General features: G+C 38.7%; 1 protein-coding gene across 3 annotated transcripts in view; it reads right to left on the bottom strand.

Moving 5' to 3' along the window:
- The window catches only part of ALDH1A2 (aldehyde dehydrogenase 1 family member A2), a 161249-nt gene that overhangs the window by 54321 nt on the left and 80865 nt on the right, over nt 1–26063 (bottom strand). For 2 of the 3 annotated variants that reach the window (XM_029950725.1, XM_029950723.1), the window contains exons 3-5: nt 11333–11437; nt 11010–11150; nt 7916–8045 (exon numbers count right to left, since the gene is read on the bottom strand). In XM_029950725.1, coding sequence (XP_029806585.1) covers nt 7916–8045; nt 11010–11084 — 205 coding nt within the window. In that variant the 5' untranslated portion in view covers nt 11085–11150; nt 11333–11437. The remainder of the gene's footprint in view (nt 1–7915; nt 8046–11009; nt 11151–11332; nt 11438–26063) is intronic. The other variant, XM_029950726.1, reaches the window with a different exon arrangement.

The raw sequence follows: 26063 nt of genomic DNA on the forward strand, positions 1-26063 counted from the left end.
ATACCTTTTACTACTTCACTTCTCTGTATGTGTGTGGAAGATACAAACGTGAGCCGGCCTCTTCCTCCTGGAAGCTTCTTCCTGCGGAGCACTAAGCCTTCTCAAGAGGCTAGAGGGTGTAATTTGCATGGAAATCCTTCCCAGCTGTAATTAGGCCAGGTGAAGGCTTCGGATGGATAATCACAGACGACGGAATCAGTGTTGGGTCAAGAAGGCGTGCAAGCGGGCTGAGAAGAACCTGGCGTGGTTCTGTGGAGTACATCCCCCTCCACATCCTAATGACTGGAGAATTTAGTTGTATTCCTTACATAACTTTGAAAGTTACGAAAAAAAATGAAAGAGAGAAAAAAAGAGTAGGCAAAATCTTACAAAGCTGACCTTATAAGGAATTGAACTTGACTCCAATAAGTGTGCCTCAGGAGAAACTGAGTTATGGGGAGTGAACGTTTCCTTGGATAAACTGTCCACAGACTTGATACTTAGCTAAAGGCTGGCACTAAGAATGGACTGGAGAATCTTCTATCCCCACAGCTCCTCTAAGTGGGAAATAAAGAAATAAAGGATATTTTGGTGCTTGAATTCTTCCGCAGAGAATCCTGAGTGAAAGACATAAAGGGGCCCTTGGCCTTGAGCTCAGTCTGTATTCTCATCTGGTTAGTGGAAGATGATTCTGGACACCCCTAGTCTGACTCCGGAGAGCTGTGCCTTGGCTAGGGCCAGTGGCACACAGGTCGTTCCAGCTGCTATGACCCTGCCCTGAATCCCACCAAGCTTCTACACTAACGTTACCCAAAGGCCACTCACTTGAGAGACACCCTCATAATTTCTGTCGCATCCAAGTATCACTCTATTACTTAATGATTTGTTAAATCCGCTTTAAAAAATATGTAAATAGCTACTTGTTAGCCTCATCTTTAAAAAAATCTACGTACGACAGATTTTGTGAGCTAGCAATATTTTCTTCAAAGCTAATAATTCAAATAAAAAATGTTCACTACTTTCATGTGCAGTCAGCTTGCACGCGCCAGTACCACGTGATACAGGCCCCTGTGCTTCTTGAATTAAATGTGTATATGAAGAACCTGGAGAGCTCATTAGAATGCAGATTTTAAATCAGTACGTCTGGGGTAGGATCTGAGCGTCTGCATTTCTACAAGCTCCCAGGCGATTATGGTGCTTCTGACCTACAGCCCACGCTCCCGGAGTATCATGATGACCTACAGCTGCTCTATAGTTGCTGACTTCGTTTCTATTTATTTACTGTTTGCTTAGCTCTGATAACTCTACTCATTTGTCTGCAAGGAGTTTAAGTGTAGGAGAATTGGATCAATCTTTTTAGTATTTTAAAAGTACTGAAATAAAAACGTGTTTTATAGAGCTTTACAAACTACTTTGACATTCTTATCTCACTTCATGCTCAAAACAACTCTATGGAAAAAAATGGGACAATAGTTATTATCTGTATTTTGTAAGTCGAGGAAAAAAACGGCACAGAGAGGTGAGGTCTAAAGTGATTTAACTGGTTAAATTGTGGCTTCTGGACTTGAATCTGGGTCCCCAGACGTCCAGTTCATTGCCCTTAGAAACATCTTAAGACTTTTCTGTGAATAGAATGTTGCATTTACATGGGTATCACAAACCACAGAATCAGAATATGATGTCATGGAGTGCAAATGCGGGGAAAAAACGACAACACTTTTGTGGGGAGTGAAGAGGAATCTGTGGGGATTTGGTATGTGGATCCAGAGAACTCACATAAACTCCAGGATGTAAGCTCTAAAGGGAGCACTGCAGAGCACGACCACCCCCCCACCCCGGGGGCAGCCCAGGCCGGAGGGTCTCTCTCCTCTTCACGAAAGCAGAGTCCACTGCAAGGGCTCACAGAGTGTTGCTTCTCTCTGTCTCTCATATACCTAAGATGGACCTTTTTTTAGGCAGATTTTGTCATTGTTTGAAATAATCTTTTTTTTTTCCCTTTTCTTTTCTTTTTTAACAGAATGTTTATCCTCATAGGAATCCTGCCATTGGCAGTCTCTACATGAACTACAGTATGTTTGGACAATATGTATTGTCAATATATTTAGAAAAATCTAAAATGTGCCAGAAATTGAGGAGAAATATGGACCTCAAGAAATAGCCCCCAATTATAATACTAAGAGGATTTCAAAAACTGCAGGCAATTTTATATACCTGGTAACACTAAAAGTGAGTTTATTTAATAGCATAAAAATATGTGACACAATTCAGTAAATGGAAGGTCATCTTCCGATCTCTAATCTGTGTGCACAGTTACCTTCTGACAATGCCAGTATTAAATAATTAGACCAGTGTCATTGAGCTATTCCATTATGTCCCCTACAGATACCTATGTATTCTGACACTGAACAGACTTCACTACACATTCACAGCTACTACGATAAGCTCTATAAATGCCTACACGAAGACTGAGACTTCATGTTAGCACACAGCAGTGTGAACGTTACTCTTCTGGGAGTCTGCTGGTAGCTTCTCAGAAGTTAGAGTATGTGCTCCCCAGTCTGTTGTGAAGAGATCTTAACTCCACCACGACTCCATTATGTAGTCTTGAAAAAAGGGTGCTTTCTCTGGACCTCAGTTTCTTTGTCTCAGAAATGAGCAGACTGGCCTTGGGATCCTTGAGATCTTTTGTAGCCCTACCTCCTCAGAGAGGCTACATGAGAGGCAGACTTCACAGCCTCCTGTCACCAGCAGTTCAGGGACCACCGAGGACCCCGGTTCTCCTCACTCTCCACGAGTGAACAAACGGCCTCACCACACGCATGCTCTGCCAGCAACACTGGAGTGAGCTGTTGAAGACCCCACCTTATGATGGGAGTCATTGTTTGCACATTTTTAGCCTTTTCTTTAAAAGGTAAACTAAAAGGGGAGTGCGGTGGACAAATAATTACATACGATCTATGTGGAGAGTTTTAGCCTGTTCTAATGTAATACCATAAGGCCATTTTGACGTCAGAATTCAGCTTAAAGCACAGACTACATTTTCCCTGCTTACATAACACAAAATCAATAAAACCAACACTTATTAAACAGAAAAATCATAAGTAGTGCAAATCAATCAACCTCCATTTCTCCCTCAGTAAACTGAAAACATGCTTGGATCAGTCCTCCATCACAAGGAGTCTGTGGACATGAGAAGAAGCAGCAGATTTTGATGTAGGTTAAAAATAATCAAAATGTGGAAAACAATATTTCCCCTGCAGGACTGCTACGAGATTAGAGATAGTATAATGGGCACAAAGTGATCAATAAATCACAGTAATGATTATTATTTATCAGCATAATTAGGAGTTGCCATAGTAAAAGGGTCAAGGCATAGGATTTACGGTCAGAAAGAAGAGCCCCACTGAATACCACGGCAGGGAATAAAAACCAGGGTTGTCCAGCAAACAGTATCGAGACACTTGTCAGTCACACTGGTACTGCCCAATTCTGCGGGCACACCAACTGTGAGCCCTCAGTGGGGGGAAGAGAGGGATAGGAGAAGCTCCCAATTCAGAGGGAGAAAGAGCTGTCCAGTGGAGAGTTCAAAGTGCTAATGCCATAATCCGTTTCTCTTCTTCCCCAATATTCTAAGGGGAGGCTACCCTTCAGGAGGAGGGAAAAAAGCAGCTCCTTGCTTAAGTATCCATTACACAATCGAAGTGCTCTTTGTAAAATGCAATTTAGACCAAGGCATTTGTCTATTTAAAATAATTCAGACACTCACCCTTGCTGTAGTACAACTTGTAGCATGGTTTACCAACGCCCCAGAGCCCCAGTGTCCTTTCTACCTGGCTATGCCTTCAGACCCACGGCCACCCTGTACTCCTCCGTCCATGCCCTGTACAGGCTGTACCACTGCCTGTGACTGCCCTGCCTCCATCCTCACGCAGCTGCCCATCCGTCCTGTAAATCCCGCTTCCTTCTCCAGGAGGCCTTACGGCTGGGGGAGATGCCTCTCCTGTGGAGAACTTCCTGCCTCCATAGCTGAATAAGCCACACTATCTTGCAACTGTTTGTTTTCTTTACTATTCTTTGAACATCTTACTCACCTTTGTATCTCCACTGCTTTACACAGGGCATGAAATACAGCAGATGCTCAAAAACAAATAAAACACAACAAAACAAAGAACGAATGACTGTGTTAAAGAAAGAGGAAGTGACTGAGAGGCTGAAATTGATGCCTGATAGAAGAGATGAAGAAAAAGTCTTCCCATTACCTGGCAGATTGCCCTGCCTTCCTAAATGGGAAGGAGTGAAAAAGACAATAGGGTAATTCTTCCTACTCTTTTGGGTTCTTAGGTTTTAGTGTCAGAGATACAAAGCTGGATGAACCATAGATATCTGTCAATGAAACAAAGCAATCTTATATTTTTGAGATAAAAAAAACTTTCTGGGGTGCCTGGGTGGCTCAGTTTGGTTAAATGTCTGACTCTCGATTTTGGCTCAGGTCATTACCTCAGGGTCATGAGATTGAGCCCCACACTGGGCTCCACACTGGGCATGGAGCCTGCTTAAGCTTCTCTCTCTCCCTCTCTCTGTCCCTCCTCCACGTGTGCTCTCTCTCGCCTGTGCACACTCTTTCTCAAAAAATAAAACAAAACAAAACAAAACTGCTTTCCAGTTTTCTTTTTATAGGTGGCCAGACAGAACAGTGCTTTTTATGGAACTGTGCTTTTCATTCCCATTATTTCCTCTAGAAGCAATGGCTTGGTATTTGCTGGTTCAGTGTTCAAGCCAACTTTACAAAACATAACTACCATGAATAACAAGAATAAAAAGCATATTAATCTAAAAATCTGCAGAGGATCAAGGCTTCACCAGGGCGACTGGCCTCTTCATCAGCCTGTCCTGTTGAACTAGTCTCCATAAGAAGAGAGACTCCAGTCGAGACTTGGGTTTGAATCTCAGGCCTGCCGCTTATTAGCCATGTAACCTTGTTCAAGGCACTAAATCCTTGCCATCTCATTTTCTTATCTGTAAAATGGAATACCTTTTAAAACCCAACCTGTTTCACAGGATCACACACAGAATCACATAGGTCCTGTGGATGACAAAATAGTTTACACAATCAAGTACTGTGCAAATATGAAGTATATCATTCCTTTACATTGTAATTCCACATGTAAAATTAGGGTATTTCAGAGAGATATGTATGTAACACAATAAAGACCTCATGGTTAGAGACTGACAACTTTCCTCTGTTCCAGATTTCAGTGGAAAAGCCTGAGAAGGGACAAAATCAAGCTGATGATAAATTATGGAGTTAAAAATGACAAACACAAATGGATTGATTCAACACATCTGAGAATAAGTAAGTGAATAATAACAGTCTTCCTTTTCCTGATCTTCCCCTATGCTCTCTCACCCCGGGTTCAGTCCAGCTCGAATCCCTAAGCACTGAACTACCCAGAAGGGCCTATGAGCAGAATTCTCAGTAGCCTATAATGGGCAAACCCAAATGTACCTAAACCTAGAACAGAGAGGAAAGCTGCCAAGTTCAAGTTTGCCTCCATCCTTCCCTCATCTGCGTGGAGCATCACCGCAAGAGCTCTTAACATCTCAGATCCCCAGCCTCCTAGGGGCACTGCCTTCTCCTGACTCCCTGGAGAGCCACCTCATCTCTAAATGCACTTTAAGAAAAATTAGGGAAACTAAATATTACTCAGCATATAAAAGAATTCCTCATGTTTTTCCTTCACAAGCTGGACACCAGTTTATAAGTAAAGGTGAGAGAGACTTCTGTGAAAGCCTTTTCTAAGCCCTGTATTTCTAAATCCTAGGTCAACATCCTCAGCATCTCCAAAGAGCATCAGATGAAAACAGTGAGGCTTATGCACCAACCATCTCTTGCCAGATAAAGTAAAATAATGCATCAAACATCAAAGACTGCAATAATTTTTATCTTATCAGGGTCTTCTCTCCTAAGAAAGCAAAAGACAACCAAGACACTGTTAGGTCAAATAGAGATTTATGTGTACAGCCTTCTGTTTCACCTCATTGCTAAGATTATTTGTAAGTCATTAAAAAAGATCTTTAAATGCCCCAAACATATTTTCTTTTAATAGTGAAATGGCAGGGGGGAAGGGGACACAAAAAACCCCAGGGCCTTTGGTCTTGTTAATTTACCTTTCTGCATTGAAATAGGAGATGCCAGCCTAAAAAGGCTGACACATATCTCGTATCTCGTTTTTTAACAAAGCTTTTAGTTCTCAGACTCTCCAACAGGTATGCTCATACTACCTAGTAACCCCGCTCCACTCAGACCATTCTCAAATCCTGCCAGTGATGCTAGAGAACAGGAGTTCTGTAAAATCTTCAGAGCCAAAACTGAACCAAGAGTCTGACATTCCCTAAGAGCAATCTTTTCCACCCTGAACAAGGAAAACCTCTGGATAGCAAGGAAGAGTGCCTGTAACTGCAAACCCATTTCCTAAAGGCTAACATTCCACATGTGGCCGTAATTCGTGGAGGTAATTCTAAAATAGACCTTTAAAGTCTCATCTGTGTCCCTTCTCCACTCTCACAGTGACTCCTCTTCTTGCCCCACGCCTAAATGAAGTATCGCAAGAGCCACTTGGCAGAGAACCAGCCACATAGGAATCACCTGGCAGCTGGGCAGGAATGCAGAATCTGAGGCCCCACCCCAGACCTATTCCATCAGAAACTGCACTTGATGAAGACCCCAGACAAAGACCCCAAGTGATATGTATGTGCATCAAAGTTAGAGAAGCACTGCTCCAAGCCCACCATGCTATTAGCCAGCCACCCCCTTTTCTGGTAAACCGACGCTTGGCCTAGGAAGGGCCCCAAGGGGCATTCCAAAGTGCTCAGCCCCATGTTCCACTCTTCCTAGGATGCACACGGGAAGCAGGCTGTCTTCCAGAGAACACAGGTGAGGCATGGGCACAGCAGTAGCAGCCACCAGGGGCCCCTGGTGAAGGTGTATCTCCTTGCCTCCTGTCTGCTCACCACTGCGAGCTCCCTCACATCTCCTTCAGTCCTTCCCTCTCCCGTCTTACCTCTTTCTCCCAGTATCAAAAATGGATCAGCTAGTGAAGTGAGTCACCAGGCTCTAATGTCAGAATTTCGGCTCTACAACTTACTTGCTGGTGAATTAGGAAAACTACTTAACTTCACTAGGCCTCAGTTTCTTCCTCTGTCAGTGAGGATGCTAATAATAGTGCCTTCCCCTTGGGGTTGCTGCGAAAGCTCTCACTCTGGCACTCCCATAGCCAGCACCTCATGAGCAGGTCGGGCCCTGCCCACTGGCTTAGTTTGGACACTCGCCCTCTCCTTTAAAACAGTACTGACACAACAACCCACACAACTCGGCACCTAACTGTTACTCTCCCATACAGACCTCTGTTTGTGCTGCTCGTTTTATCTCCTAACCTAGATTTTAAAAGAAATGATGGCTGTTGTATTTATAGATTGTAAAAGTAATTCATGCTCATTAGAGAAAATGAAGAAAAATATAAAAAATTCAAGAAGAGACAACTGTTAGCATTTTAGAGTGTTCTCTTCCAAACAAGTAGATCTCATGTTTCAGGAAGGAAAGGACCAAGTCTGGATGTTCTTGAAAACATCCCCGACTTCCCCACGTCTGAGACCTCAGCCCCTCATGCAGCACCGTGCGGAGCACCCACCAGCTGACAACCCCGTACCTGCGCCTCAGCCGGCTGCCGTGTCTCGTCCCTGCACTTATACGTACACCATCAACACACAGAAATAGGGACGTGGTCAGAGTCAGTGATGTCATGTGTTTGGTTCTTGGGTTCCAGCCGTGGCGCATGTGTTCCTATCTGCATTCTGTGGGGCTGCCATTTGTGTTTGATGGTGAGTGTTTCTGGCAGGGCCCCAGCTTTCCCGTTCCGCATACTCAGATCTCACTTACCTACAGGAATGGTCGTCCCGTGAATTTTATCAGCCCAGCCTGCATAGTACCGAAGCGTTTTGATGACCCCCTGCAAATCCACGTAAAAAGCCTGCAGGAATGGTTTGCCACCATTTAGGGATTCCATGGTCTGCAGGAAAAGAATGGAGAGAACTTTCAAGTGACATACGCAATAATGTCTGGAGCAGAAGAAAAAGGAAGAGCAAGACTCTAAATCAATATGAATAGTGAAGCAGATCTGGTGAGTTCTGATTTCCCAAATAAAAAGACTTTTTAGTACTGCTGGTTTAGGTTCGTCTCTAGTAAAAACCACAGTGAATATGTATGTGTGTGTTCTTGGGCCTGTGAGTCTCCAGTAACCACTATCCAAATGCATCAACACAACGTTTCTTCAACTGATGATAAAGAAATGTTCTGCCTGTCAAACTGGCCTCTGCCATATTAATGATCAGAGCTGCACAGGGATATTTTGGAGTTTAGATCAGTAATCTGAATCCATAAGGAGGAACAGGGACATGGGCCTTTATGCAACTGATGAGAATATAAAGTGTTTTCCACCACTGCCAAGACCCCTGCTGAGACATGGAATATCCACAGTGCACAGAGACTTTATTTATTGCCATCAAATAAACAAGAGCTCCTCTAGGGAAGCTCACACTTTAACAAGTTCAGGGCTGCTTTTTGGTAAATATTTATGTTAACAACCATTACCTATTAAAAGTGAAGTATCTGTTCCATTGAATAAAAATAGACATATTGAGCAGTTGTAGATTACAAATGTTACTATTTGAACCATGTGTTCCTAAACTGCTTGAATGTGTAGCAACAACAACAAAAAAACCACAAGGACACACTGAAATGAGAAGAGAGTATTTGGACTTAAGAAATATTGAAAGTGTTACAAGTTTATTGAACTAAAAATAAGCAAAAACATATGTTTATAATCTCATGTCCTTCTCTGTGAGGATATTTTATCACTCATACCAGTGTGAAAACGATGTGAGCACTGATAAAATTAAGATGGAAAGATTCTCCATTTGATGACATAAAAATACAATCACTGACAGGGCAACTTACCCACTCGTGTGGGTAAAGATAAGATGCGATTCACTTGGGTAAGGATAAGATGGGATTCACGTGCATGGAAGATGGGACTCATTGTTTTTAATCCCATGACTTATCACTGTACATTGATTGGCTCAACTTTACCAAAAGGAATCTAATTATTTCCCAGTACTTTTGAGAAGATGCATATGATCAGGAAATGGTCATTATGTTCTGCATGAGCCAGCACTGAGCCAAGCTCCACATAGCATAGAGTGAAGCAGAGTCAGTAACCAGAATCGGGGCCACCTACATGGTCCCAATGAACTGCTGACACCAGCCAAATTCACCTGAGAGTTGCCAGCCCTATGTTTACTTTCAATTAATTATGTTTACTTGGATGAAGTATTAACTTCATTTTCTGGTCAGAAGCTCCCATCTATTCCAAAGGCTGTCTCATTAAAACTCACTCCTCCCATGGCCTAAGAGTGTTTAAAAACAGAAATCTCACTTAAGCGTAATGGCAAAAGGGAATTGATCCTGGTGGGACATATGTCCAAAAAAGGACGGCATGTGAATTTTATGACATGAAAATATAACAGCAGAAATGAACTATATGTAGTATATGCCATCAGTCTAGTATTATTAATGTTGTAAACTATATAGACTTCACTCAATTAAACAGACACTTACAATCAATCTGCCCTCTCTACCCAACTGTTTATGTCCAGGAATTTCTGGGATTACAAAAGAAGTAAAATACAGCTCTCACTCTTGAAGAAATCATAATCCAGTGAAGACATAAACCTACAGACGAGCATTTCCCCCCAAGTGTTCCAAAGAATTCAGTTTTGCATGATATTGATAGATTAGTCAGAAAAATAGTTTTGAGACTTAAGTAAACCTGAGAAATAGTGAGTAGGGCTTTTTAGAGTCTCTAATATGGTCAGTGTCTCCTGAATATCTGAGAAGGAGCTTCTTGGCCATGGAACACGCACCTTTCTCACAAAATGCATAAACACCTCACTGGAACAGTCTTCCTTGAAGTACCAGATTAGCAAACATTTTTATAGAAAAGTAAGTGTTACATGGGTCAGAGCTCCAGATCAGTTCCATAAAGGATTCATTTTGTTCCCATACTATGAACAGATCCTGGCAGAGGATGGCTGGAGGGAAGAGCCATGCCTGGCAGCAGTGACCCTGAGGAAGGACATAATGTGTCCCTCTCCCAGAGCAAGCCCAATTGTGTCCTGTTTTCCCACCCAGAGGGTAGGATACCAGTGTTCATAGTTTGAATGCCTGACTGAAGGCGGACGCCCTACACATTAATTGGTCAGCAGTGGGCTACCCAGGTGGATATGGCTGGTGCACAACACAGACATTCCCAAACAGTGCCAGGCCCCAGGCAATTTGCGTTCTCTAAGAAACTGACTTTTATTTTAGAAATAGCAAACACAAACACAAAAACCACTAGGAGAGAGGATGCTCCTTATGTGAGAAAATAATTTAGTGAAAGATAGTTGCTGTCTCCTGCTCTCTCTCCTTTCCTCTGGTTCTAGAAAGTGCCAGAAGAACAAAGGGGGCAGAAGTCCCTGAAAGGCCCTCTGCTTCAGAAGGATTCTCTTTAGTCAAGAGAGGTTAACTCTGGGGAGGTAAAAAAACAGTCCTTTTTGATCATCAAATGAATCACTTGGTGTTGCTTTTCTGCAGGCTTCATGGTGACTCTCCTGCTGCTTAACTGTTTTTGTTTTGATTTGTCTGTCGAGGGTGGGCTCAGAAAGTTGGAAAGGAAGGCAGGAAGGTCCTTACCAGCAATGGGAAGTTATGGTTTTGGTCTTCAAAATTCACTAAGAAGAGACCCTCAGCTGGTCCTGCACCTACCCATCTGATCCCAAAAGCCAAACAGCTCTCATTTTTCATGTGTATTATGTTCTCCTCAGCTTGTCCCCAGGTTGGCTTCACACCACATTTTCAGAAAGGCTGAGGAGTCTATGCTTCAGTGGAGTGGTAAATTTAGGGTAAAGACTTAATGTTTTTTTAGGCTACTTACTGCAAGAACTGCCCTGTCTCGTTCCACCAAGTCTGCAAGCTTATCCAGCAGACGGCCTCTCTCTGAAGCGTCCATCCTTCTCCACACTGAACCAAGAGAGAAAGCCAGGCGGGCTGCCTGCACTGCTTTGTCTATATCTGCCTGTTAGAGAGGAAGAGGCACAACCTAAGAGAGAGAACACTCCAAATAAAGGAAGAACCACCTGCTTTTATGAAAAAGGTGATGAATAAATGTCAGTGCTGGTGTGTGGGAAGCATAAGCTTAATGCTATATTGTCTGAAGGCAGTTATTTCATAGGGAATCTTTTTCTGAGAAGGACGTACCTTGTCTGCTTCTTGAACTTCACACACTTGCTCTCCTGTGGCTGGATTATAGACAGGGAACACTCTCCCGCTCTCTGAGTTCTGCCACTCGTTGTTAATAAAAATCTATGGAAGTACACAACAGAAGGGGGATCGGTGAGACATGTGATAGGAAGCCAACCAATGGTGAAGGACTATGGAAGTACCATGGTAGTGAGATCTGTACTATATGTTTGCTGACATGTGAGTATAGAATTCGAAGCATCACAAGACCCTCAACAGTATGCAGTCCAGCCTCACCCCAAATTCAGACATTTCTCCTATGATATCTCAAGATTATCTCAAGGTTATCCAAAGATTATCTCAAGGTTATCCAAAGATTAAACATAGTTCTTACCTTTTATCTCTATCTCAAGATTATCCAAAGATTAAACATAGTTCTTACCTTCAGCGAACCTGCCAACCAGTGAGGGAGTCAAACAAAGATGGAAGGACAGAGTTTCACATACAAACAGACAATACACTAAAGCTGAGAAAATATTTACTGACTGTCCAAACTCTGGCCAGTATCCAAAAGGAGTAAATACCATGGAACAAACTGACAGTCACCAACTTTTAGATCCTAGTTTCTCTGTCAGAGGGATAAGTAACTTCACAGGGGAAGTTGAAGGGTGCTGAAATAAGTAAGCATTCACTTAATTTATAGTCAGATCCAGAACTGAGCAATGACTCTGAGCAAACTAATTGGTGAGTTAAACAAGTTACATGTGTAAATCTAAGTTAGAGTTCTTTGCCTTTGCTGGGTAGGCTACATGACTCAGCAAATGGAAAAAGTCTGTCTTTCAAATTGGTCTCTCAAGAATTTCTTAAGAGTCTTGGTTTCCTTATAAAGGAAATGGAGATTACGTTAAAATGGCAAATAGACTAACACTTTTAAAAAAAGTGTTCAAGTTAATACCTCAGAAGATTTCTAAGAACTGAGTTGAAGGAAAGGAAAAAATATAGGCAAAGAAATGTAAAAATTTTTATTGTTATTAAAGAGAGAAACCCAGACAAAATGTTTGGACTATGACAGCTCAAAGAATACGCAAAGATACTTTATTCTATAAAATTTATAGTATGACAATGAAAATTTCTAAATTCAGGAGCCATCAGGCAATTTAGAACAAATACAACAATAAACTAATTTGTTACTATCTGCCATTTTAATAAGTCACAGATGAGGCTAAATGAGGATAGATCTACAATTTTAAATACTAAGGTCTAGATTTTCCAAAGTTTTATTTTGCCTTGATTTGATAAAACAATGAAGACAAAAGGGGAAAAAGACCTTAAATCTACATAACAAGCACAAACACAATGACCCTGTAATTGTATAATATTTTAAGTGTACAATTTATAAACATGCTTTATAACTTACAACAATTTATAAAGTTCCTTAATGTAATGCATTCATTATTCAACAAGTACTTAGATACTTCTAGCCCTAGGACAGGCGAAGAGGACTAGCAGTTCCAGCCCTCCAGGGTCTTACAGTCTCTAGTAGTTCATTAAATATTCATAACAACCTAATGGCAGGATTTTATTACCACTACCAAAGATGAGAAAGGTGCAAGGATGGGAGGTTCTGAGTCTGACAAAGCAGGTTCCCGTTGCAGCTCTGACTCAATCTATTGCTCCTTCCAGTGTTATCAGAGTATCTTAAATTTATAAGATGATCCATGCACCTAACTGAAAACAGTAAGCAAATGAATGAGTTTTATCCTGTTAAAAAATAAGTAATTTTTATCTTTGATCTTTGGATGGCTCAGCCCAAAGAAACAACGCATTAGTGTCCAAGCCTAAATTAGATCCATAGTTCTTGGACTCCTGGTCCAGTTGTTTCCACTCCACTAAACAAACTTCCTAACAATTCACAGTTCATCATATCTGCACACTCCTTTGAAACACAGTATGACCTCCCAGGTAATAAAAAATATCAATTAAGAGGTTAGTTTCACTTCTATAGCATTATCAGGTTTAAGGAAGTGGAGTGGGGTCTTGCCAATATTCCTTATTCTCTATTCACGATTTGACAGAAACTTCTTAACCTTTTTAATTCAATTTTACTTAAGTTTCTTTACTGAGTTCTAACCATATGTAAGAATTGAGATTTCATGACTTTCATTGATTCTTCAAGGTCTTTCAAAGATCAAAGATAAAAATTACTTATTTTTTAACAGGATAAAACTCATTCATTTGCTTACTGTTTTCAGTTAGGTGTATGGATCATCTTATAAATTTAAGATACATTAAAGGACCTTAGAGATCTTTTGCTATTTTATCATCCTAGAAATTACTTCATCATCACTCATCAATTATTTCAAACCATGCTAAAAAAGAACAAAATAAAAAAGTAAAAAACTGCCTAGAATGAATAAAAACATTACAACTATTTCATCATCCATCAGTTTTCTTATTGTGTTGTACAAACTAGTGTATTGTCTTTCGAAAGCACATACAAGAAGTCTGGAGATACCATCTTTATCATATTCTTTTACGCTTTCATTGAATGTAGCTAGGAACTCAGAATTTTTCATTTCAGTCCATGATAAGTAAGAGAAGATTACAGAGAAAGGTATTTCACAACTGTAAATGAGTCAGAAGATGAAGGCAAAGAGACAGAAACACTGGAGACTGTACAGATGAGAGTGAAGTTAACGAAGCAAAATTTTAGACAATGAGCCTTTAGGATAAGCAAGTAAATTTTCTCAAACTCAAGAATCAAAGAGTAAACAAGATATTTATGAATATACCAAGAAAGCATGATATTCTAACTCAGTCATTTAATAGGACAGAGTTGCAACAAGAACCTAGACTATCTTGTTTTGCTAATCTTTTATGATATCTGTGGGTAAAAATTTACTTGACATAAATGGACGAATACTGAAGGTAGGTATATATACAAAGGTAACTAGAAGGACAGATATTATGTAGAAATAAAAAATTTCATTGGATTGAACAATTTAGTTTATGTTTATATTGGAAATTAAAAATAGAAATTAAAAACAGGGGCTCCCGGGTGGCTCAGTCGATTGATTTCGACTTTGGCTCTCGATTTTGGCTCAGGTCATGATCTCACGGTTCGTGGGATTGAGACCTGTGTTGGATTCTGTACAGTCAGCACACAGTATGCTCTCTCTTCTCTGCCCCTACCTCATGCACTCTCTCTCAAAATAAATAAACTTTAAAAATCCTAAAAACAGAAACATTTTGTAATTATGGAACAAAAAGACAGACATTCTTTTATACAAAATTACAAGCACTCAAACTTTTCAATAGTATTACACTGTGAAAACGCACATGCAAGATCCAGAAGTAACAATAAGCTGTAACCTATCTGAGATGTGTGTGAAATCTAGAATCAGTATTTATGCCATGAATATGTCCTGTTTCATACATGACGGCTGATGATCAGAGAGTTACATTCAAAGGTCCTTGCCCATTTCAGGCCAATACCTCTAAATACCCAGGAAAGTGTGGAAGAATAATCTGGGATGCTATGTGTAAGCTCTAATTTTCTGGGTTTTGCTTCTGTACATTTTTCATAAAATAACTTAAAATTTTAAACATACAAAGGGTCCAGTGGACCCAGATGGCAAATGTGATGACTATTTTTCCTGGTATGCTGAAAGTTAAAATATTTGATTATTTTTACTAGGTTATTCTTTTTGTAGACACAGCCTTATAATATGATTTTAAAAACTTGTATCAATAACTTTATTGGTGCACAGGCTAGCAAATACCTCTAATACTTGAAGGTTTTCAGCTTCTCCAGACTATTTCAAAAGTTTTGATTATGATATCAAGTGTTCTTCTCTAACCAGGCTTGCAATGACCAATACTGGTATTATTTAAGCAACAAAATGAATAATGATACAATGGGTTATTACCCATAAAATCAAAAAGGTATCCAAGAGCCCATAATGTTACAAATTATTTTAATGACTATATAAATGGGGGATAAAGTAAAACTCTGCTTCATAGGAGAATTCCAACTAACCGTTGTGAGGGAGTTATGGAATTAGATAATCACCCTTTGTCAAACACCATAGTAGTAATTGCTGGAGGCAAAATCATCAGTAGATGATCGAAAAATTGGATGTTTAAGTAGTCTCAAAATATCTTCCCACAAGATTCTTATTAATTACAAAGGGAAAAAATAGGACCTTTATGTTGGAGAAACTTGGCACCTTAGACAGCACCTTAATCAAGCAATCAACTTTAACATCACCAGTAATGGGACAAATTAATTGTTATTAACATTTTATCTGCATGTCCTACCAATAATTAGAAAGCTGTGTTGCAACCTCTTGCTTTGGTTGTGGATTTGTCAGTATATCCTTAGAGCCTTCATTTACTTTATAAATTTTAGTTATTTTATTAGTGAATATAAGTGCATTACCATTAAATTCTCTGGTAAAACAGAACCATTTATAACTAGTAAGTGACCCTCTTCACTATTAATAAATCTTTGTGTCTTAAAGCCTATTTTGTTTAATATTAGCAAAGCTACTTATGCTTTTCTGTAGTATTTCCCTGAGAGATCTTACCCCATCTTTTTACTCTCAACTATGGCTTTACTATTTAATTTTTTTTAAATTTTTAGACACAGAGAGACAGAGCGTAAGCAGGGGAGTGGCAGAGAGGGAAGGAAACACAGAATCTAAAGCAGGCTCCAGGCTCTGAGCTGTCAGCACAGAGCCTGACTTGAGGCTCAAACTCATGAACCACAAGATCATGACTTGAGCTTCAGTTGGCCACTTAACCGACTGAGCCACCCAGGCACTCCTATTATTTAAATGATGTATGGCTTGACTTTATTTTAGTCAACATAAAAATCTCTGTCTTTTAACTGGCAAGTTTTAATACATTTGTATTTATGTGATCATATTTTGTGTTATATTATATTGTGTGATAGTTGTACTTGATGCTTTTAGTTTGTCTTACTTCCTGTTTTCTCTTACCTCATTTTAACCAATAATTGTTGCTGGCTTTACAATTCAATTTTCTTACTTTATTGGTTTGGAAGTTGTAAACTATATATTTCTATCCTTTCATTGGTTATCCATGGTATTTTATCATGCATATTTAACAATCTTTGCGTTTGAAGCTAATATATATCTTAACATTACTCCCAAACAATTATAATAGCTTTGGAACACTAAATCTAATTGTTTTCCTCCAGAGGTTTGTTATATAATTATTATTTTATACAGAAAACAATTTCTTATATTTAAGATTATAAAATTTTCATTCTCATGATTCCTCAGAATTTCACTAGTCAAGATTTCTTGGGAATAAAGTCTCAGTTCTGAACACATATTTGTTGTATCCTCATTCTCAAAAGATACCCCAAGAAGGTTACACAATTCTAGGTAGACAAATATTTTCTCAAAATATTTTGAGATTATTTATTATTCCAGTATTTTCTATCTTGCAATGCAGTTTATAAGAAGTCTGCTGTAAGTCTTTGATTATAACTTCCAATTCAGGATTTGCTTTTTCTGTCTGGTTGCTTTCAGATCTTGTCTTTGTCTTGTAGTTCATAAGTTTCATCACAATATATCTAATATCAATTTACCTATCTTGATAGTTAAGAATGTGCTCTAATGTCTATGAAATTTTGTCTCATAAGTTCTGGAATATTCTTAATCATTATTATCATTTCCTTTAATACCATTCTCTCTACTCTCACCTTCTGGGACTCCCCAGTGTTACACCTTTGAAGTCCATCCTCAATGTCCTTTAACTGCTCACATTTTCCATTCCCCCTTTTGAAAAAATATTTTATGTAAAAATAATTTCATTGCTCTTGTACATGTGGGATATATTCTTCTAAACAACTCCAACTATACAAAAGAAACCACACAGAGCATAAAAAAGATCACCTAAAATTTTACCATCCACAAATAACCAGATAATCAAAGTTTACAAATTCATGACCATCCTTCTCCTAGACATGCCTAGGACCAATACACACACACATGCACATACACACCCCTCCACATACACATATACATACCCACATACAATTTTATAAAACAAGATCAACTCTACATGAGCTTTACAACACACTTTAAAAACTTAACAATGTCTGGGGCCCCTGAGTGGCTCAATCAGTTAAGGATCCAATTCAATTTCAGCTGAAGTCATGAGCTCATATTTTGTGGGACTGAGCCCTGCATCAGGCTCTGACAGCACAGATCCTGCTTGAAATTCTCTTTCCCAATCTCTCTGCCCTTCCTCTTCCCCCACTCATGTACATATGTGTGCTCTCTCTCTCTCAAAATAACTATTTAAAATAAATATAAAAACTTCACAATATGCTATAGACATTTTTAGGGTTTCTTTGTATTTCAGTGTGTATGTTTATATGCATATAGGTGATTGAGCATGTTGCACATGTACACATATGTGAGTAGCCTAATTCATTCACTCAATCCTCTACTGAAGAATGCTTATGTTATTTCCATTCATCTCCTTTTATTCATGTTGCAGTTGAGTGAGTTCTTCAGCTCTGTCATTCAGTTCTCTTTGCCTGGGTCTAATCTGCCTATTTCAGTATTTACATTTTTATTTTCAAAAGTTTTCCTTTGTTCTTTTGCAAATATGTATGGTCACGTTGTTTTGGTTTTAAAAAGTAATACTTCAATTTTTTGGACAGTTTTAGTTTGTAGAAAGCTGAGGAGACATTACAGAGATGTGCCATATCCCCTATTCCCCTCCTAGTGTTTTCTATTTTTAATACCTTGCATTAGAATGGTACATTTGTCATAATTTGTGGACTAGAACTGATACATTAACTAAAATCTATAGTTTACATTAGGCTTCATTCTTTTTTTGTACACTCTTATGAGCTTTGAAAAATGCACAATATCATGCATCCATTATTATAGTATAATACAGAATAATTTCTACACAGCCCTAAAAATCCTGTGTGCCACCAATTCATCTCATCCTCTCAAAAAACCTCTGATAACACTGATTGTTTTTTTTTTACTGTATCCATTCATCTGCCTTTTCCAGAATGTCATATAATTGGAATCAGACAGTAGGTAGTCTCTTCAGACTGGCTTTTTTCACTTAGCAATTTGCATTTCAGGTTCCTTCATATTTTTTTCTCATGACTTCTTAGACTTCTTCTTTAAGGCTGAATAATATTCCACTGTATGGGTATTTCACAGTTTATTCACCTTTTAAAGAATATCTTAATTGCTTCCAGTTTGGGAAAATTATGAATAAAATTATTATGTGCAGGTGTTTGTGTGAACATGAATGTTCAACTGGTTTGAGCAAATGCCTAACTAGTGACTGCTCGATCATCGAGGAAGATTATTCTTAGATCTGTTTGAAACTGCCAAACCGTCTTCCAAAGTGAGTGTGTCACTCTGCATTCCCACCTGCCACAAATGAGAACTCCTGTTGCTTCACATCCTTGTCAACATTTGGTATTGTCAGTTGTCTGTATTTTAGCCATTCTCATGAGTGCGTAGTGGCACCTTGCTGTTTTAGTTTGAAATTTCCTAGTGACATATGACACCGAGAATTGTTTCATAAGCTTATTTGCCATTTGTATATTTTCTCTGGTGAGGTATCAGATCTTTTGCCCGTTGTTTAATTGAGTTATTTTCTTAATGTTGAATTTTAAGAGTTGTTTGTATATTTTGGATACAAGTCCTTCATCAGATATATGTTTTTGCGAATCTTTTCCCCCAGTTTGTTTTTTCATTCTCTCTCACAGTGTCTTAGCAGATAAAAAAGCTTTTCATTTTTAGTGAAATCCGATATGTCAGTTTTTCCTTTCATGGATCATGCTTTTGGTGTAGTACCTAAAAACTCATTGCCAAACTCCAAGTCATCTGTATTTTCTCCTATGTAATCTTTTAGGAGTTTTTTAGTTTTATATTTTACCTGGAGGTCTATGATCAATTTTGAGTTAATTTTTGTGAAAAGTTTAAAGTCAATGTCTAGATTCTTTTTTTTTTTGCATGAGAGTGTCTAGTTTCTCTACTACCATTTGTCAAAAAAATTATCCTTTGTCCATTATTGCCTTTCTCCTTTGTCAGAGATCAGTTGACTATATTTATGTGCATGTATTTCTGGGCTCTCTATTCTATTAATCTGTCTATTCCTTTGCCAATAGCACACTGACTTGATTACTGTACCTTCACAGTAAGTAGACTTATACTTACGTATTTCTCCTTTTTTGTGGTAAGGTAAATGGCACTGTGTTTCTTATTTCAAGTTCCAATTGTTCATTGCTGGTATATAGGAAAGCAAATGACTTTTGTATATTATCTTTATATCCTATAATTGTTTATTAGTTCCAGAAGAATTTTTCCTCTTTTTTGTGTTTGTATTCTTAGAGATTTTCCACCTAGACAATCATGTCATCTATGAACAAAGACAGTTTTATTTCTTCCTTCCCAGTCTATCTACATTTTATTTCCTTTTCTGATCTTATTGTATTAGCTAGGACTTTCAGCACAATGTTGAACAGGATTGGCAAAACGGAATTTCTTGTTTCCATTCATAGAAAGCATCTATCTAATTTCTCAGCATTAAGTATGATGTCAGCAAGAGGTTTCATATAGGTATTTATCATTCAGTTGAGGAAATTTCTTTATTTGTAGTTTGTTGAGAGGTTTGTTTTTTTTTTACCATGAATGGATGCTGGATTTTGTCAAATGCTAATTCTAAATGTGCAGATGCTATTACATGATGTTTTTCATTAGCCTGTTGATGTGACCAATCATAATAAATGATTTTTGAATTCTGAACCAGTCTTGCATACCTGGAATAAATCCCAGTGTATAATATACTGTTGGATTTTATGTGCCAAAAATTTTTAGGGTATTTGCATTTATGTTAATAAGAGGTATTGGTCTGTAGCTTTCCCTTCCTGTGTGTCTTTATCTGGTTTTAGTATTGGAGTAATCCTGGCCATATTAGAGGAGTCAGGAAGTGTTCCTCTTGCTTCTATTTTCTGGAAACACTGCACAGAATTGGTATGTTTGCTAGAAGTCACCACTAAAACCATCTGGACTAGGGGCATCTGGGTGGCTCAGCTGGCTGAGCATCCAACTTCAGCTCACGTCATGATCTTGTGCTTCACGAGTTTAAGTCCCACATCAGGCTCACTGCTGTCAGAGCAGAGGCCACTTTGGATTCTCTGTCCCCCTCCCTCTTTCTGTGCCTCTTCCCACCTTGTTCTCTCTCAATAACAAATAAACATTTTTTAAAAACCCATCTGAACCACTTCTCTTTTTTTGGAAGTTTACTAATTACTAATTCAATTTCTTAAATTTATATGGGCCCATTTAGGGCTAGCCTATATGAGTTTCCATCCTTGGTTCCCACAACTACTCCCTTTTTTGTGTGTCTCTTAGGTCAACCTCCTGAGAAGAGCTCCTGGTTGGTTCCAGGACATTTTCTGAAGCACCTCCATATGTAAATTAAACAACTGCCCCTGGGCCCAAATATATGTAACCAAGAAGAAGAAAGCCATGTATGGTTGGAACCATTAAAGGCCCAAGCTTGGGTCAGGATAATTTCTTTTCAAAAGAACCATGAGGGGCAGGCAACAAGTGATGAGTATGATGAATATCTCAGGAGTGGGTGCCAAGTTAGTAGGTATTAAGATTCTAAGAATTCCTGTATTTTTAAAGTGTCTTTGGTATTGGTATCTGGGAATTCTGAGACTGGTATCTGGGAATTCTGGTCTCAGACAGTAAGATGAAAAGTATTCTCTTCTCTTCAATTTTCTGGAAGAGTATTTGTAGAAGTGGCACTATTTTGTCCTTAAACATTTGATAGAATTTTCCAGTAAAGGTAACTGGGCTTGGAGTTTTCTTTGTGAAAAGACTTTTTAGCTATACATTCAATTTCTTTAATAAATATAGGGCTATTTAAAGTTACCTATTTCTCCTTGTGTGACTTTTGGTAAAATGTGTCTTTCAAGAAATTTGCCCGTTAGGGCATAGGGTGGTTCAGCTGGTTAAAGATCTGACTGTTGATTTTGGCTCAGGTCATAATCTAATGGTCATGAGATCCAGCCCCACATCAGGCTCTGCACTGAGCGCTGAGCCTGCTTAAGATTCTCTCTCTCCCTCTCCCCCTGCCTCTCCCCTAAACTTTCTCTGTAAAGTAAAAAAGAAAGAAGGAAGGAAGGAAGGAAGGAAGGAAGGAAGGAAGGAAGGAAGGAAGGATAGATAGATAGATAGATAGATAGATAGATATTGGCCCATTAGTTATCATATTTGTGGGCACAGAGTTGCTCACAATATTCCTCTATTTTCCTTATAATATCCGTGATGGTTCCTCTATCATTTCTGGTATTCATGATTTAGGTCTTCTCTCTTTTTCTCTTTGTTAGACGGGTTAAGTATTTATCAATTTTATTGACCTTTTCAAAGAACCAAACCATTGTTTTATTGATTTTCTCTATTGTTTTCTTGTTTTCAATTTCACTGATTTCTGCTATAGTTTTTATTCTTTTTCTTCTGCTTGCTTTAGATTTATATTGTTCTTCTTTTTCTAGTTTTCTAAGGCAGAAACTTAAACTATTTCTTATTTTCTAATATATGTAACTCAATGCTATAAATTTTTCTCTAGCATTTTCATTGCATCCCACAAGTTTTGATAACTGTACTTTCATTTAATTTAAAACATTTTAAATTTCTCTTGAGACTTATTCTTTGATTCATGTGTTATTTAGAAATGTGTTCTTTAATCTCCAAATATTTTGGGATTTTCCAGCTTTCTGTTATTAATTTATAGTTTAATTCTATTGTGGTCTGAGAGTATTTTTTTATATGATTTCTACTCTTTTAAATTTGTTAAAGTGTGTTTTATGGTCTATAATGTGGTCTATCTTAGTGAATACTCCATGTAAACTTGAGAAAAATGTATATTCTGCAGCTGTTTGATAGAGGTTTACTTTACTATTTGCAGAATTCCAGCTTTTGCATTTTCCTTCTGCTCCAAACTCATTTTAATATCACTGTTCTTTCAATTAATCAATGTATTAAAATTAATGTATCATGGATAGCTGTTTCAATCACATACTGTAATAATGTTTCATGTTATACCATGCAATAAAGCAGAAAAAATGAAAGGCAAAAGGTTGAAAATAAAGTAATACTGTCTTTTTTTTCCAGACATGACTGTGTAGAAATTCCTAAGAAATCTACAAAAAATGCTGAAAGTATAACTTAGCAAAGCCCCAGGATACAAGATCAATATACTATCAATAAATCATTGGAAAATGAAATTTAAATGCATATACTTATACACACACATTAGTTCATGCAAGATCTGGTTGCACTGCGACAGAAGAGTCCTCTACAGTGTATCGTCTGCCTTAAAGCCAGAAGTGGAAATCCTGGGCACCAACTTTTGGCACCAACTATTAACCCTTTAAATTATGTGAATTTAAAATTAATAATCTAAGAAAGAGTCTCAAGAAGAGTTATGGCTCTTAGTTGCAATGTAACCTCTTCACAAAACTGAGGGACCTGGGACCTGCAAAACTGTCTCCCAATCCTCCTCTGTAGAATAAGATTCAATGCGGGGAAAAAAGTTGCAACTAAGAGAAAAAGGAAGAGCTGAGCAGAAATTTGATTTCGCAGAAAAAACTGCCAAATGTTCATTGAAAGCCTACTCTAAGGCACCTCACTGGCTCAGTTGGTGAAACATGTGATTCTTGATCTCAGGGTTGTGGGTTCGAGTCCCACGTTGGGTATGGAGATTGCTTAAAAATAAAATTAAAAAAAATAAGAATTTGTTTTAAAAAGGCCTACTCTAAACCCTGAGTTGTTGGTAGATACTACTGAACACCCACAGAAGACATACTCTGCTCTCTGCTGTCTTGGAGCTTATAATCATGTTTCAGAGACAAGATTACTTTCAAGAAAGGTAAATAACGTAAGGCACTCTATGATTTAATGCCAAGATGAGTGGTAGAGATAACCGCTGCAGGAGTGTACCTCAGAGAAGGGAGATGTCGGTGTGGGCTGACATGTTAGAAGAACACTTCAGGAAAACAAGAAATAATGAGGGCGTGTGACCCAGGGTAGGGAAAGCATATGGTAAAAGAGAGAAATTCTATCCCTAATAAAATGATTCAGCTGGCCTGATCTGCCCCTCCTCCTTGACTTCAGCTTCTCTCTGAAGATTATCTGGTACACTGGTTTAAGGAGTGTGACAGAGAAGGAGGAAATCCAAGTTTAGCTGCTCTCCTTCCCTCCAGGAGTCCCCAGACCGCACCAGCAGCTCCGGGGGTGGAGTGGCCCTGGACTCAGCCCCAGCCTCTACTGCTGCACTGGCTTCAGAGTAAGCAGGGTGCCTTCCAGCACACAGGGCCTCCAAACCATGAAAATCCTTTGAGCACATAGATCAGAAAGCTGGCCACAGTCACAGAAAGAAGAGAGAAATGAGAAAAGATTCTTTTAAATGTTACAAACTGATACATTTAGAGAGAGCTGTGGCCAAAAGGAGTGAAACCTACTGCAGAGGAAACAGGAAGAAGAAACTTTTGAAAGACATGGAAAATAAATACTGAAAAAAATAGTGTTTGAAAACATATTTTTAAAATGTAGTTGTTAAAAGTGAAGAGACTGAGAAAAATAATAAGCCTTTCGGATTTCCCACTAAGAAACAATGGATTGAAAAGGGAACCACGATGAAGAGAAATGGGGGAGTGGAAAAAGGAAAGGTTGAGACAGGGAAAACAGCAAGAGCTGGAACTCATCTATGAACATTCAAGTGTTCAGTATTTTTAACTATTCAAGACGGGATAACTAACTTTTTTTCCTTTTTTCACATGAAAATACAGTTAGAAAAAGCATTAAAGCAAGACCAGCCAGAACACATATAGAGCCCGAGGTGGGAGAACAATTTGATAGCCATCAACTTGCGTCATCAGAATCCTATTTGCAGACACGTCTTGTGTTCATGGTTTGGGTCAACCTCTGTGCTCTGCTAGTAGCCCACACAGTGGAGACGGGATTACACTGTAGGGGAAGCATGGTATTCTTGGGTAGCATAATCCTGATATTGTAAGTATGTGTACTTGGGCCAAAAGGTTCTCAAAAGCCAAGCAAACGATCGCAGAAGTAAAGACAAAGAGTCCCAGGCAATAAGTAGGGACAATTTTTTTTTTTTTTTTTAGAAAAAGTCTAGTCTAAACCTAGCTGAATTCATGAGAATGAGTCTCTTAAGATGCAGGTTTCCATGGCCTCTTCCTATTAACACCCTCCCATCCCAACTTCCCTTCCTTTCCCTTATCTCCCTCAGTATTTTGTACTAAGTAGGTGCCTAGTGCCTGCTAGTCTCCTTAGATTTCCAGATCTTCTTTCTTTTTCAGGCACAAAAGACAAAGGCCACTGCTTCATGTGGCACGTCAACCACCATATAATTCTTTAAAGAGAAAATAAATAAATCACCCCAATAACTGACTCACTTGTAGAGAACAGATCTAGCTAAAACAAACTCAATTATATATAATCAATCCTACCTACCCTACTGCCCCATGATTCCCATATCTGAGAATGCTCTTGACATCTGTTTTAGGAAAAAGAGTAAGAAACAGCCAACTGGTCTGAGCAGCCTTAGCAGAGTCACGTTGAATTACAGCATTTGTTACCCTGTTGAAGCAACATGGCATTAAAGCCAAGTACACACCAATGTCAGTTGTGACATATTCCCAAATTGGAAGAAACTATGCTTGCCATCAGTGTTGTGGTAGAAGGTTTTGGGAATTGCTACTGGTAATGGTTAATGTTCATTTCTTCCTGTCCCACTTTCTATAAACAAGGTAATGCCTATACAAGCTCATTACTGTAAACTGAGCACATTTAAATTGGCAGTAAAACCAGAGTATTTACTCTAGTGCACATATAAAGTGCCTCTTCCAATGTTTTGGAAATGTTTCAAGTTTTGAAACCAAGCAGCTGGCAGCTTTACAAGCCAAACCTTACACTTAAATCACTCACTCTGGAAAGTTTTTTGGTGTCCCGTGTCAGGTAGTACCATTCAGCAGACGTTCATTCCCCCACCGCTTGGATTCTTTTGCAATAAATTTGCATTCACAGGGCTCTTATAACTCTTCCAGCACCACAGACTCCAACGGCTGTTGATTAAATGTATATATCCTGTGCATTTAATCTGACTTTCATTATGGCCACTTCGTAAAAACGCCACAGACTGGACAAGCGATGACACATAGCAAGAACCTAGAATCCCTGCAAAGCCTCAGATTAGGGTTTTTTTTCTCCTTCTTTATTAATAGTGACCATTTTGTGGCCCAGCTCTAAATCAGCAAAAGTATTTGACAGCAAACGCTCCTATCTATGGAATATATATAACCCGTCCTACACACCAGATGAAAAAGGGATAACCCTGGGAAAGGAAGGGCTTGTTCCATGTAAATCATGTTACAAATTGGACAACACCCAGAGAGTTCATTGTCCAGCCTCAATTGTGAAAGCCGTTCCCATTTACTATTCCCCTAGAATCAATGTTAATTAAGGCGGACTGAGACCATAAATCAGCCTGGGAGTTTTACAGTGTAATTCAGCATTAAGCATATATATTTAAATTAAAAGTAACTGATTAACCATGAGAGTTTTTCCAAAAGTGGCAGGGGCCATTTCTTTATAATAAAGACATGTCACCTTTCATTTTTGTGAGAGGAGAGCATGAAAGAAAT

This window comes from Suricata suricatta, chromosome 9 (assembly GCF_006229205.1).
Source record: "Suricata suricatta isolate VVHF042 chromosome 9, meerkat_22Aug2017_6uvM2_HiC, whole genome shotgun sequence".
Taxonomy (NCBI): Eukaryota; Metazoa; Chordata; class Mammalia; order Carnivora; family Herpestidae; genus Suricata; species Suricata suricatta.